The sequence below is a fragment of the Nansenia antarctica genome (assembly GCF_963989245.1).
Source record: "Nansenia antarctica genome assembly, chromosome: 19".
NCBI lineage: Eukaryota > Metazoa > Chordata > Actinopteri > Argentiniformes > Microstomatidae > Nansenia > Nansenia antarctica.
The window spans coordinates 1,541,754-1,554,151 of NC_137692.1; the positions used below are offsets into that span (position 1 = coordinate 1,541,754).

The 12,398-nt window shown below is 40.1% G+C and overlaps 1 protein-coding gene across 1 annotated transcript in view; it reads left to right on the forward strand.

The window, feature by feature from the left end:
* Positions 1-7,760: 7,760 nt before the first annotated feature.
* LOC308173723 (cadherin-12-like) overlaps positions 7,761-12,398 on the forward strand; it is a gene marked incomplete at both ends in the record, with an annotated part of 83,692 nt that continues 79,054 nt past the window's right edge. Inside the window, one exon of the mRNA XM_080548766.1 lies at positions 7,761-8,009. Within this exon, the coding sequence (XP_080404892.1) occupies positions 7,761-8,009 (249 nt within the window). The remainder of the gene's footprint in view (positions 8,010-12,398) is intronic.

The window sequence follows — 12,398 nt, forward strand, 5'->3', positions numbered from 1 at the left end:
TCAGTATCAGCGAATTTAGAGTCCCTATCACTTATTCACGAGTTACTCCTTGATTATTTATTTAGCCTGGCCAGGCCAGTGTTGTTAGCCCTTTTTTTATTACCTCCCCGCCTCCTTCCTCCTTCCACCCTGCAGCGAGTGTGTCCGTCTCTGACATGCCTCTTTTCTCTTTGACTACCTTTCCAGTTGTTCTCTTTTCCTCCGATGCTCTCTCCTCCTCCCACCCTTTTCTGTAAGGCCCACGGCCATATTACAGCCTGCTTTGGTCTGGTCTGCATAAATACCTCTGGAGTACTAGGGGTTCCATGACTGCACAGTTCACACTATGCATATGTGTCTTTGGTATTGTATCTCACAGGTCATAGTGACATATTGAATTCTCTGTATTTCAGAAAAACCTACATATTTATTCAGCGCGGTGTGACATCGTTTTCCAGTTTCTCGTCTGTGCCTTGAGCATTATGCTGAGTGTGCCGAACCTTGAAACATCTGCTGCCATTATGAGATGAGTTTTCATTGCAGACGAGGGCCTTAAATCAGCTTTGAAACGGCATTGTGTACTGCACCAAAATGATAATGCCTTGTTGACATGCGTGTGCTCAGACACAAAGCCAATCTGTATGAACAGTCATCGGTGTTTTCAGAGTCTGAGCAAAGGGAGAAAACACAATGTCTAACACAATATGATTGGAATACATGTGTCTTTCAGTTACTTATAATAAAATAATACTTTTAAAGAGACGAACACAGAGAAATACAGTGCTGAGAAAACGTACAGTTGAGGCCAAAATTATTAGCCCCCCAGGAATTATGGAACATTTTCCTAAAATTCTTCCCAATGTTTGCAGCATTGATAAAACTTTATATAATCAAACATTCACCAGCGCTATTTATTAGCTTTTGGTACATTTTGGAATATAAAATAAGTTTTTAGGCTTGCTTTATATCAAATATAGTGAAAAATGGGGTGGTCAAAAATATTAGCCCCCATGTGAATAGTTGCTTTAAAAACACACCTAATCAACCAATCCGCTTTCAAACCACACCTGTGCAGTCAATTGGCTTCCTAACAACAACTGTGCATTCAATCAGCATAAAAGGACTCCAAGAAACAGGGCACTTGAACACATTATTGAGAGGGACTATACTACTACTCTTACTCACCATGCCAAAGACAAAGGAAATCAGTCTTGAGGTCAGAAAGAAGATAGTGGAGGCTCATGATAAGGGGGAAGGCTACACTGCCATTTCCAAGCATTTCACAGTGTCTAGAACCGCTGTACGTTGCATCATTGCTAAGTACAAGGAGACAAATTCTGTAGGAAACAAACCTGGGTGTGGTCGAAAGCTCAAGATTTCAAGAACTCTGGAGAGGAAAATAGTCAGAGATGTCAGCAAGACACCAAGGACATCTGCCAAGATGATTGTTGCTGACCTGGCCTCTTCTGGAGTTGATGTTTCAAGGAATACAGTTGTGAGGGCTCTTCATCGTGGTGGGCTTCAGGGCCATGGTCCCAGAAGAACCCCTTTACTCAAAGAGCGGCACATCAGAGCCAGACTGAGGTTTGCCCGTGAACATTTGAAAGGTAAAGATGAGTTTTGGAAGTCTGTGCTTTGGTCTGATGACCAAACTGGAACTGATTGGGCACATGGATGTTGCTTATGTTTGGCGAAGAAAGGGAGAGGCCTTCAACCCTAAGAACAAAGCTCCCACAGTCAAACATGGTGGTGGGAGCATCATGCTGTGGGGCTGTTTTGCAGCCTCAGGCACAGACAGCCTTGTTCAGGTGCATGGCATCATGAAAAAAGAAAACTATGTTGACATTTTGAGGGATAATATGACGAGATCTGGGGGGTATTCCATCAACGTCGCTAAAGGAAAATCCTGGCTTATTTTTGATAACTCTCGCGAGACCTATCAGAATATGCCTGGATATTTTTAAGAACTCTCGCGAGATTTATCAGACTAAACCTGGATTTTCCCTTTAGCGATGTTGATGGAATACCCCCCTGCTCTTAGTCTAGGCTTAGGTCATCGCTGGGTCTTCCAACAAGACAAATGACCCAAAGCATACATCAACATTGGTCCAACAGTTCCTAAAGGACACCAAAACCAAGGTCCTGGAGTGGCCCGCACAGAGCCCAGATCTCAATCCTATTGAGAATCTGTGGCGGGTGCTCAAAGTGAATGTCCATGCTCAGAAACCACGCAGTTTGGACCAGCTGGAACCATTTGCAATGGAAGAATGGGCCAAAATCCTACTACTACTATAAGAGGTTGTTGTCAGTTGTGGCTCAGAAAGGGTACACTATTGACTATTAATGGCCAGGGGGCTAATAATTTTGGACGTGTCATTTTTGCCGTTTCTTGTTTCAACTCAGTGCATCAATAAAATATCCTAATCAAACTTAGTGGACATTTTGTCTTTATTCTTTTGGAAACAAATACACTATAAACATTTGTTGTTAACGGTCATTTCCATGGAGAAATCAAAGGTTTTGTCTGATTTCACAAGGGGGGCTAATAATTTTGGCCTCAACTGTATGTCAACCCATAAACCGTTTTCACAGGTTGTTACGTTGGAGCCTGAAATGTAGGGTTATGCATTTGGACTTGTTTTAAAACTGATTTAACTGAACTACTGCACACATTCAAAGTGAAAAACTAATGATACTACATGTTAAACAGTAGATACCAGATCATGCCATCGCTCCAAAGTGAGCGGCCGGAGAATAATAACTCATTTTATATGCATATACGCGTAGAGAAATATTAATCTTAATATCTAGAAAATAAATTGCTTTAGCTTTGAGCTTTTTTGGATGATGGTTTATCTGTCCCTCCCTAATTATATTTGCACAAGGGTTTATCCTGAGAGTGAGAGAAAGCAACTGCATTTATATTCTTAATTACAGTTTAAGCTGATCCACCACCACATTTGTTGTAACACGATGGACGTGTGTAGTGAGCTTTGTTGAGTTTGTGATGTTCACTCTGAATCTGAGTTTGTGAAGGCAGTGACATCAACAGCGACTCTCTACATGAAGTTGCTCTCACACGTGTAGGAAAACTGTGATTGCTCTAATTAAAAACATTATATTAACAGAACGATAAGGAATACTTCAGTAATTGCTTCTTTTTTTGGGCACAGTATCACTCAAGTGGAATAAGGATCTACAAGTATCACCAGTATAATAGCAGCTTTAAGTGCTAATAAAGTTTGTTGAGTAAGAAGACATCAAAGTCACGTCTTCTTTAGAAGTCAGAATGCGGACCAGACGTGTCCTTAACCTTATTAAAACTGCTTTGACTTCTTTGTACCTAAAATGACATTTCTGTCACAATGCAACACACCTGTGGTTGTGACACAATTAAAATATCACAGTCCACATATCTATCATGAAACATAAATATATGCAAAATGAGAACTTCATCCAGATTTTCTTTCTCACTTTCCTATTGACTTTCCAGTCAGTGCCGTTTATCTGTTTGTCATGTTTACGACGGCTTGAAAACAAATAACTTTCCGAGGGACTGTCTCTTATGGTTGGTAATCTGCGCCGGCAGCTCGGCAGGCCATATGTTCTTTGATTATTAGAGGTGATGTGTGAGAATGCTGTCAGCCCGCTGGTCGTGTTATCTGAGGCAGACACGCGGGTCAAGGCTCTGCACTGAGGGCCGACACATGCTAATGAACTCATCTCATTAAATATGCATCAAACCCCTTCAGGAACGCACAGAGGCAGAGGCACATTTTTCAGGAATTATGGGAACAGTCATTTCTCATTATGTCTATGCAAAATGAGGAGTGACCTGTGGGATGGTCCAGCTGACCGATGTCAAGATAGTTCCTCCTGATTTGCAAGAGGAAGTTAGCAGATTAGTTTGGACTGTTAAGATACTGTAGTGGCAGTGGAAATATGTGGATGTGGGTGTACAGTATGGTGTCACCTTGATAGAATAATCTCCCTGTGAAGCCAATGTTCCAAATCCATGAAATGAACCAAAAACAATGATGTCAATGAGGGACCAAGCTACGAAATTAAACCCCTTCTGTCTTGCATGATCATATCATTCATACAGTAAGTGCACTAGGATGGACATATCATTAACTAAAGTAATAGTACATTAGGTACTGTGTTTTGGTGTTTTGTTTTAATTTTACATGTAAGGTTTCGCAAGAACATTTCCCAGAACTTTCCCTTCTTGATTTACTTGAGTATACTGTAATAATTTCCTGAACAATTCACATTTAAGCTTAACATTTAATGTTAGAGTATGTCATGGTAAAGCACCTGGATCCTTACCATGTCATTTGCATAATCATGTTTCTTGTAACAAGGCCATAGCTACAGTACTGAAGCCTAGATGAACATTTTACTGTTGACTGCTCAAGTATTTTAGAAGATTAGCTAAATGGGATTCAAAACGGTGTGAACATATCAACTGATTGCTCAATTCACCATCGACATTGAACAAATTAGTCTGACTCTCATTTGAGAATGCCTTGTCTTTTACTGAAACACACTCTCATAACCACTGTTTTACTGAAACAACACCCTCATAACCAGTGTTTTGGTAAGTGATTTGCACCTCTCGCCCCTCTTATCCGATGTAATGTAAATCATTCAACACAGCTCTTAGAGAACAATAGTAGGCCTACATTACTTGTCTTGTTTAATCCAGTCTTTTTAATTGCTTCATGGGATCAATTGTCCAACCTAATTTGTCCAAATGGTCATTTAGTCCTCATACCACAACAAAGTGAAAACACCTTTTTTGAAATGTCAGTAAATGTATTACAATGTCAATACAGAAATACCTCAGAGTATTCAGACCCTTTGCTATGACACTCTTAAAATGAGCTAAAATGCAAAAATGTCGTCAACAAATAAGTCAATAAGTTGAATTGAGTGCATGTTGATGCAAGGATAATAGTTAATGTCATTTTAAATACATTTAATTAATTTAATTGAATACATTTTAATTGATTATATAACACAAGTTCTTAAATTGAGTATATAACACAACAACATGTGGAAAAAGTGAAAGGGTTTGAATACTTTCCACACTGTACGTCTAAACCATTTAGGTACTGTGGATTTAGACTGCATTGTTCATTGGATGGTTACTGTGTCTCTGTGACTGGCAACATGCAAATACATGAATATGTACAATATGTGTATCCACAAGCATTTGCCAGTGGTAAAAAGTGATATTAATGAATTGTTTAAAGATAAGAACGTTTGTTTTTAGCTTTAAATTATGATTTCTCATTATATTGTGTTAAGTTGGAAAAATCGCAAAAAAACACTACAATACTACACCTTGATTCATATGTTTTTAAATGTTTTGGTTCTTGGAATCCAGTGAGTACAGTATGTACATTAGAAGGCCCTCGTATGATTCCAACATCCCTGGGCTCTAAATGTTAAGAGCATCCCCATAACTTGCTGAGCAGGGGTAAAGCAAGTTAATTGAGTTAGAGAGCTTGACAAACTTTGTACTCTGTAGTCCTACATGCATTCCTTATGCATTAGTGTGTGTTAGAATATTAGACTATGATAATGGAAGAGATGAGAGATATGCTGATAAACAAACAGAGTATCCAGTCTCTTTTTGTTTTGTTTGTGTTTTGCGCATCATCACAGTCTGCTAAGCTCACATCCAATTGCATTGGTACCTGTGAAGAACCAACAGGATGGCTCTTCTCAGGGGTTCAGGTAGTGTTTTCTTCCTTTTTGGCCTTTATTCCGGTCAATCGTTCAAATGATTATGGAGCCAATGGGAGACGTAATGGACTTCAACCTTCAACCATCAACCTGTTTTCCAGCGGCACACAACCAGAGCCATGTCCAAAGGTCATCCAAAGGTCATGTCCAATCCAATAGCAATTACTTTCTCCTCATTACAAAGTTCCATGCTGAGCAGCTGCTCGGTTTCTACAGTCTCTCAGTCTTATGCATTATGTCTCAATCTGAGGTTTTTCTTCTGTTTAAAAATATATATATAACAAAAAAAGTATAACATAATGCGCATACCTGTCAAGCCTAAAGTGCACTTTTACTTTTAATTCTTCCTCTCCTATACCAGTAGTCAAGCCTAAGACACACTTTTACATTTTAAAGTGTTTATTTATATTTTGTATATTATACTTTATATTATAATATACCAGTCATATTCTGGAATGTGTCTGAATGTTAAAGTTCCATAAGTATAAGCAAAACAAATTAAGGTAACAGTTTATTATATATGAATAGTAGCATTTTTCTTTTCTCCTTATGCACAAAACACGTACCGAAACTAAATCCAAACCGTGACCCAGAAGCTGAACAGTTGCACCCATAATATATACATACAGTCACGCTCGCTGAACAGCACACTTCTGCTTGACAGTTGATTACATTCTGACCATATTTTCGGGCTAAATCAATGAATAAAATGCAGATGCATCCATGTACATGCAAGATCAAATGGAATCTTCTATGACCAGATAAGCCCTCTGTATTTGAAATTCTAAACATTACGGACTGCTCATCGCTACTTAGATGAAAATGCATACATATTGATGATGTGTAATGTAATATTATATTGCATGCCTGGGAGCTGGATTACGTGTTGGTAATCTTCTGGTAATTTGATGGAATGTTCACCTGGCAAATGACGTGGGCTGCAGTGAGTGGAACAATCTTTTGTGGTAGCTTGTTGTCAAAGCTGGTGCACTGCTCTAGAGAGATCTCTGAGTGGATAAGGGATCTGGGCTTGAGGGGATGGTTTTCGGATCGCAGTGATTTGTATTGACAGTTCGCCCACATCGATTTAATATCTGTCTCAGTCATGTCTTTGGAGAATCTTCAATGTCCTTTTGAAAAATGCCAGATTGCCTCTGAAAGATGAGGCAACCTTATGCATGCTGTAGAATTTGTGAGTGTGAGTTCAATGTGCGGGTGCATTGGTCAGAATACAATACGTTTGTTATCGATCGCTATGCTCTGTGTATGGGATGTGCTGCCGTGTGACACTTTGACAGTGTGAAAGAAAGGATCACCAAAATAACAGACTGTGTCACTGTAAGTACTGTACTAACAGCATGACACTGTTTAAAATGTGTTTGTAAACAGTTGCAATTTGTGAAACAGACTGCAAGAGTTGAAACTATTCACAACTTCCATACATATTCTCACAGATCTTTTAGTAAAAAAAAAAAAAATCAAATCAAATATTACTGTAGGAGTCATAGGGTCTATTTTGAAATGAACACTTCTTTGCATTGTCAAAATGTTAGCCATCATCTTTTTATCAAACAAGTCTGTACAGGTATCAGAAATATATAGAGGAAGGTGGCCTGGGATGGTCCAGTGGTCCAGCACCGCACACATATGCCCATGTCGGCGTGGGTTTGAATCTGGCCCATGCCCTGTTGACATGCCCTCTCTCCCTTCTTCTCCTTACTTTCCTGTCTGTCTTCACTATATCTGTCCAATAAAATGAAAAATATGAGTGGGACTGCCCCACTCAGAAAAAATAAATATATATATATAGAGGAAGAAGCTGACGTTTCATTCTGATTCTTCTGTCTTCTAGGTGATGAGCTCCATTACACGCTGAGCGGGAACGGCGACAACCCAGGCAGCGGCTGCTCACCCTGCTGTGTCCGGTCATCCCCCAGCACCCCCCATCCACCTCTCTGCTTCTTTCAGTGTGGCCTGGCTCTCATCTTTGGACTTCAACTTGGACACCTCAACCTTACAGACCGCCAATGCTTACAAGGAACTGCCTGTTGCTGTTCCTTTGGTTTCTCTTCGACAAAGGCTTCCTCGCCCCCGTGCGCCCGCCCACCCCAGCGCTGAGTAGGAGCAGGCTAGGGAGGGAGCATCCTAGGAGCCTGGTGGGCCCCATGAAGCAGCATGGGGCTGCTGGGTTTCAGCGGGTCAAGAGGGGCTGGGTGTGGAACCAGTTCTTCGTTCTGGAGGAATACATGGGCTCAGACCCGCAGTACGTGGGCAAGGTAAGGGGTCTCATTTCTGGGGTTATTTATAGCATGGGAGAAGTCATCAATCACCTGGCTAAGTGCCGGGGAGAAATTGAACCGGTACCAAATGGAGAAGGAGAAGGGAGAGGAAGGGTTTCTATATCTGCCACTATTGGCCATGGTCAGTCTTTTAACACGAGGAGCCAACATAATTAGTGTAACTGTACAAAAAAAAAACCTGCAGTCAAATTTGAAGCACCAATGCTTAAGAAGTAAAACCGAACACAAATCTGAAGCAATAATGACATATTATGAAATATAATGATTAGGGGTGGACCAAATACTTGGATACTATTTTGGGCATTTTACGGACAAGAGTATCATCCAATCATTTTCAGATTACCCCTAATCAGAGAAGATTGTTATAAATAAAAAGTGGATGCCATTGTCTAGCTAAACTGTGATGTGCCTGCTGGAGTGATTGGATCAGAGCATTGAACTGCATTCATTCATTAATTCACCTCATACACAGTTTGAAAGAAGCCAGCAGATGATTTGTAGCTGCAGCAGTCAAAGAGCATACCTTCCAAAATATTGCACAATAATAAATTAAAACTATTGATCTTTAATTGTGTGTGCCAGTTAATACATGAACCATGCTTGCTTTTGGAATAACAGGAATTGCTCAGGGGGAATAGTGACAGGCAGCACAATGTGCAGGCCCATTATTTGAAGCTCCCCTGTTATCTGATCACGATTATCTTCCGGATACAAGAATCAAGTCCTACAAATGGATACGGATACTAATATTAGTATGACGCCTCTGGCACACCCCTAATAAGTATACATATTTGCAAGAAGTTCTTCACACTAGTCATTTGTTAAAGTTAAACAAAGTCAAAGTTGGCACAAAATCGCTTCTTCTTTCAGTGGCTATGTGGACAAAGTCTGCGGACAATTCCATTAGCTGTTACGCTCCAACATGCAAACCACATTGAAAACAACTACCGGTAGTATGTTGACAAATGAAAGCAGCAGCTGGTGAAACCAGGAACAAGTCGGCAACCGATCAAGTGTTCAGACTTTTATGTCGAAAAATTTCAATAAATGTCAACGTTGTTGAAAATCAATGACACACTCGCTAGTCAAGACAAAATATTGCAATGCAATGCATTCGGTGAGTAATCCCCACAACTACCTAGTTAGTGTAGAGTAGTGGGGATTACTCAAAGAATCCGTCACATTGCAATGTTTTGGCTTGACTAGCGAGTGTCTCATCAATTTTCAACAACGTTGAAATGTATTTACATTCTTCAGAATAAAAGTCTGAACATGTTGATTGGTTGCCGACTTGTTTCCCGGTTTCACCAGCTGCTGTCACAAATAGTGATGTTGATGATATTGTCTTCTGACTTATAAGAAGTAATTGAATTACGCACACAAGTGTTCCAAATGTTGGGGGGAATTTGTCCGTCTCGTTGCAGGTAGATCTGGTGCCCTCATCATCAATCAGTCAAAGGCTACTGCAGCCTACATACACTGGAGAAAATCATGTTATAATAGATTGAGAGCAAAACTTTGGCTTGAGTGAAACAAATGTAATAATACAGGTGTAATAAAGGACCTGTTTTTCACAGGCTGGGTGTGTGCTGCACAGGCTTATATGTGACGCCACATGATGTAAAATCTACAGTGAGGAATATTTGTGAGCAGGTATTAATCGCGCCTCAGAGCTGTCAAAAAAAGATGTGGTCGTCATGAAAATGCTTCAAGGTTGGTTTCTATGTGTGATTTTTAAATTGTAACAATGCTATTATGTAAAAAAAAAAAAAAAGAGACATTTAGGAAAAGTGATGGGAGGAGGGTGACATGGGTTTCACAATGCCAGAGTTATTTGATTTAAAAGTGTCACACGCACCTGTAGACTACCTGTTTGGGACAACTAGTGTCAACCAATGACTGTAAAATAACGCACACATTGAAGTCTGACGTCACCTGATTAATTCAGTAGTAGTAGCAGCTCATGCTCAGTCTTCACTCTCGTCTAGAACAACGTGAGCATTACACTTGAGCAGAAGGCAGTCCCTGGGCAGCCCCAGGCAGGTCTCTGTCCATAAGCATGAGGATTATTACCAAGACGAGAAGCACATGGGAACCCAACCCAGCCCTCAGTCAACAACCAATGCCAACAGAGCAATACAGACACAACACTGTTCATCTGATGGAAGGACACCTGCTATAGGAGCCACTTGTGTTTAAGCAAGACAAAGAAAAAGCAGAGGAACTGCAGTAACCTTAATGGTTAGCCTACAATACGTTATTGGTAATTATTGATCATATTTGTTTTTAATGTTGATCATTGCCCTATTAGAGTAACCATAGTGTAATATATTCAGATTCTGTGCAAATCCAGTTTTTATTATTTATGAGAAGCTCCTAATCTTATTAGATGTTCAAAATATACCACGCAATACATTTTAACATGGCCACAATATTTCATGTTATTTCGTCATCAACCCAAAACTTTTTTGGCAACACCATCTAGCCTAAATTAGATTTGATTTTGCACATAGTGGTAACATAGTGGTAAATAGTGGTAATCAAATTGATGTCATCATCCAAAGTAAATTAGCATCCGACAGAAAACTTGGTCCAAATATCACAGATTTCTAAACAGCCAAATAGGGTGTGAGGCTGGTTAGGGGGGACACTCCTTGGTGTTGTATTTAGTGTGGCCGGTTTGTAAGCAGAAGGTTGTGAGTTCGATACCCACTTAGGTGGATCTGCTCTGCCCCCCCGCTCCTTACAATATTGTACAGTAATGGCTGGTAAGATATGAAGATATCAACTCACCATGCCTTCTCATGACAGTGCACTCAGTTATTTCAAGCCTTGCTATGAATAAGATATAATAGGGGCGGCTGTGTCTCAGGAGGTAGAGCCGCCGTCTAATGATCGCAAGGTTGGCAGATCAGCGGTTCGAGCCCCAGCTGGCCACATGTCGAAGTGTCCTTGGGCAAGACTCAGAACCCCAAATTGCTCCCAGTGAGCGGGCCGACGCCTTGCATGGTAGCTTGCCGCCATTGGTGTGTGAATGGGTGTGTGAATGGGTGAATGAGAGGCCATTGTAAAGCGCTTTGGATAAAGGCGCTATATAAGTCAGTCCACTTATATAAATAGTATTATTGTTCTGTTCGGAAGCTGTGATGTCTAAATGTCTAAATGTAAATTGCCCAAATAATACTGTACGTTTCCAAGTAAAATAGCCTACCCTTGCTACAGAATGCCTAGTTATGAATCGACTCCTGTAGCCTTTTGTTTTATTTATTTTATAACACAACATCTAGCGCTATAGGTGTGCATTAGTTTGCTCCAATGTCAATCGCAGGAGCAGGATAATGTCACATCGTAAGTAACATAAATAGTATGAAAGCTTTGTCTATACCCATGTCTTCAGATGGCCGACTGTACCGTGATACTTGTTTGAATGTTCCAACGCACCAATAAAGAGAACGGAAGTTAGGCTACTTTATAGAAAGTTGCATACATATCTTATGAAGCCTGATACCCTACCTTTAGATGTGTATGGGTGATAATACATTATCATCATGAAAGTAATCCATAGTATAGTTCCAAATATCCTCGATTTTGCCAATGCCCTCAAGCAAGGCCTAAAATAGCTTCCATGAGCTATCGATGTAAAAACGCTCATAAAAACATCTCTCAGTTCTAAACCTGGTTATGAATCATATAATAGCCTATCACTTTCTATTCTGTAGCTGTCCTATCACAATGTTGTAATTTTAGAACATCATAAACTTATAATCATTCCTTTATCAACAAATCATTTACCGTATATTACCATATTTCATGATCTTGCAGTAGCAAGTTAGAACCATTGTTGAAAACATACACGATAATTAGACTACATGTAGTGGCCAATACTGCACAGATAATATAACACTAATTGCACTGTTGCAGCTGTCTCTAGCAATTGTCTACGCTACTCGCACTTTATGTGCATGCCCTGACTGGCTGGCGTAGTGCTTCCATATGACACCACTGCTTTATAGAAGGAAGAAATGCTTCTATCGTCCGATTGGGGGTATAAAAAAATATATATATGAAGGCCAAGGCATGAATTTGTATTGAAGGGGTAACTGTCAGTCACCCGTGGCCAGGAACAATATCGACTCTTCCATTAGAATAACAATGGGAATTGTCTTTTTGGATAGAAATACAAGTGAGAACTACAATGGCCACTAGGTGACAACCACAAGTGGTCAGTGGGTTTTGTGGCGTGTCTGCTCCAGGGCAAATTGATTCCCTGGTGTTAACTCAGCCCCCTGAAGCTAGGTCTTGAATTTTTTATCTGATAATGGAAGTGTTTGGAAAAGTCCTTTTTTTATGAGTGTTTTATTATAT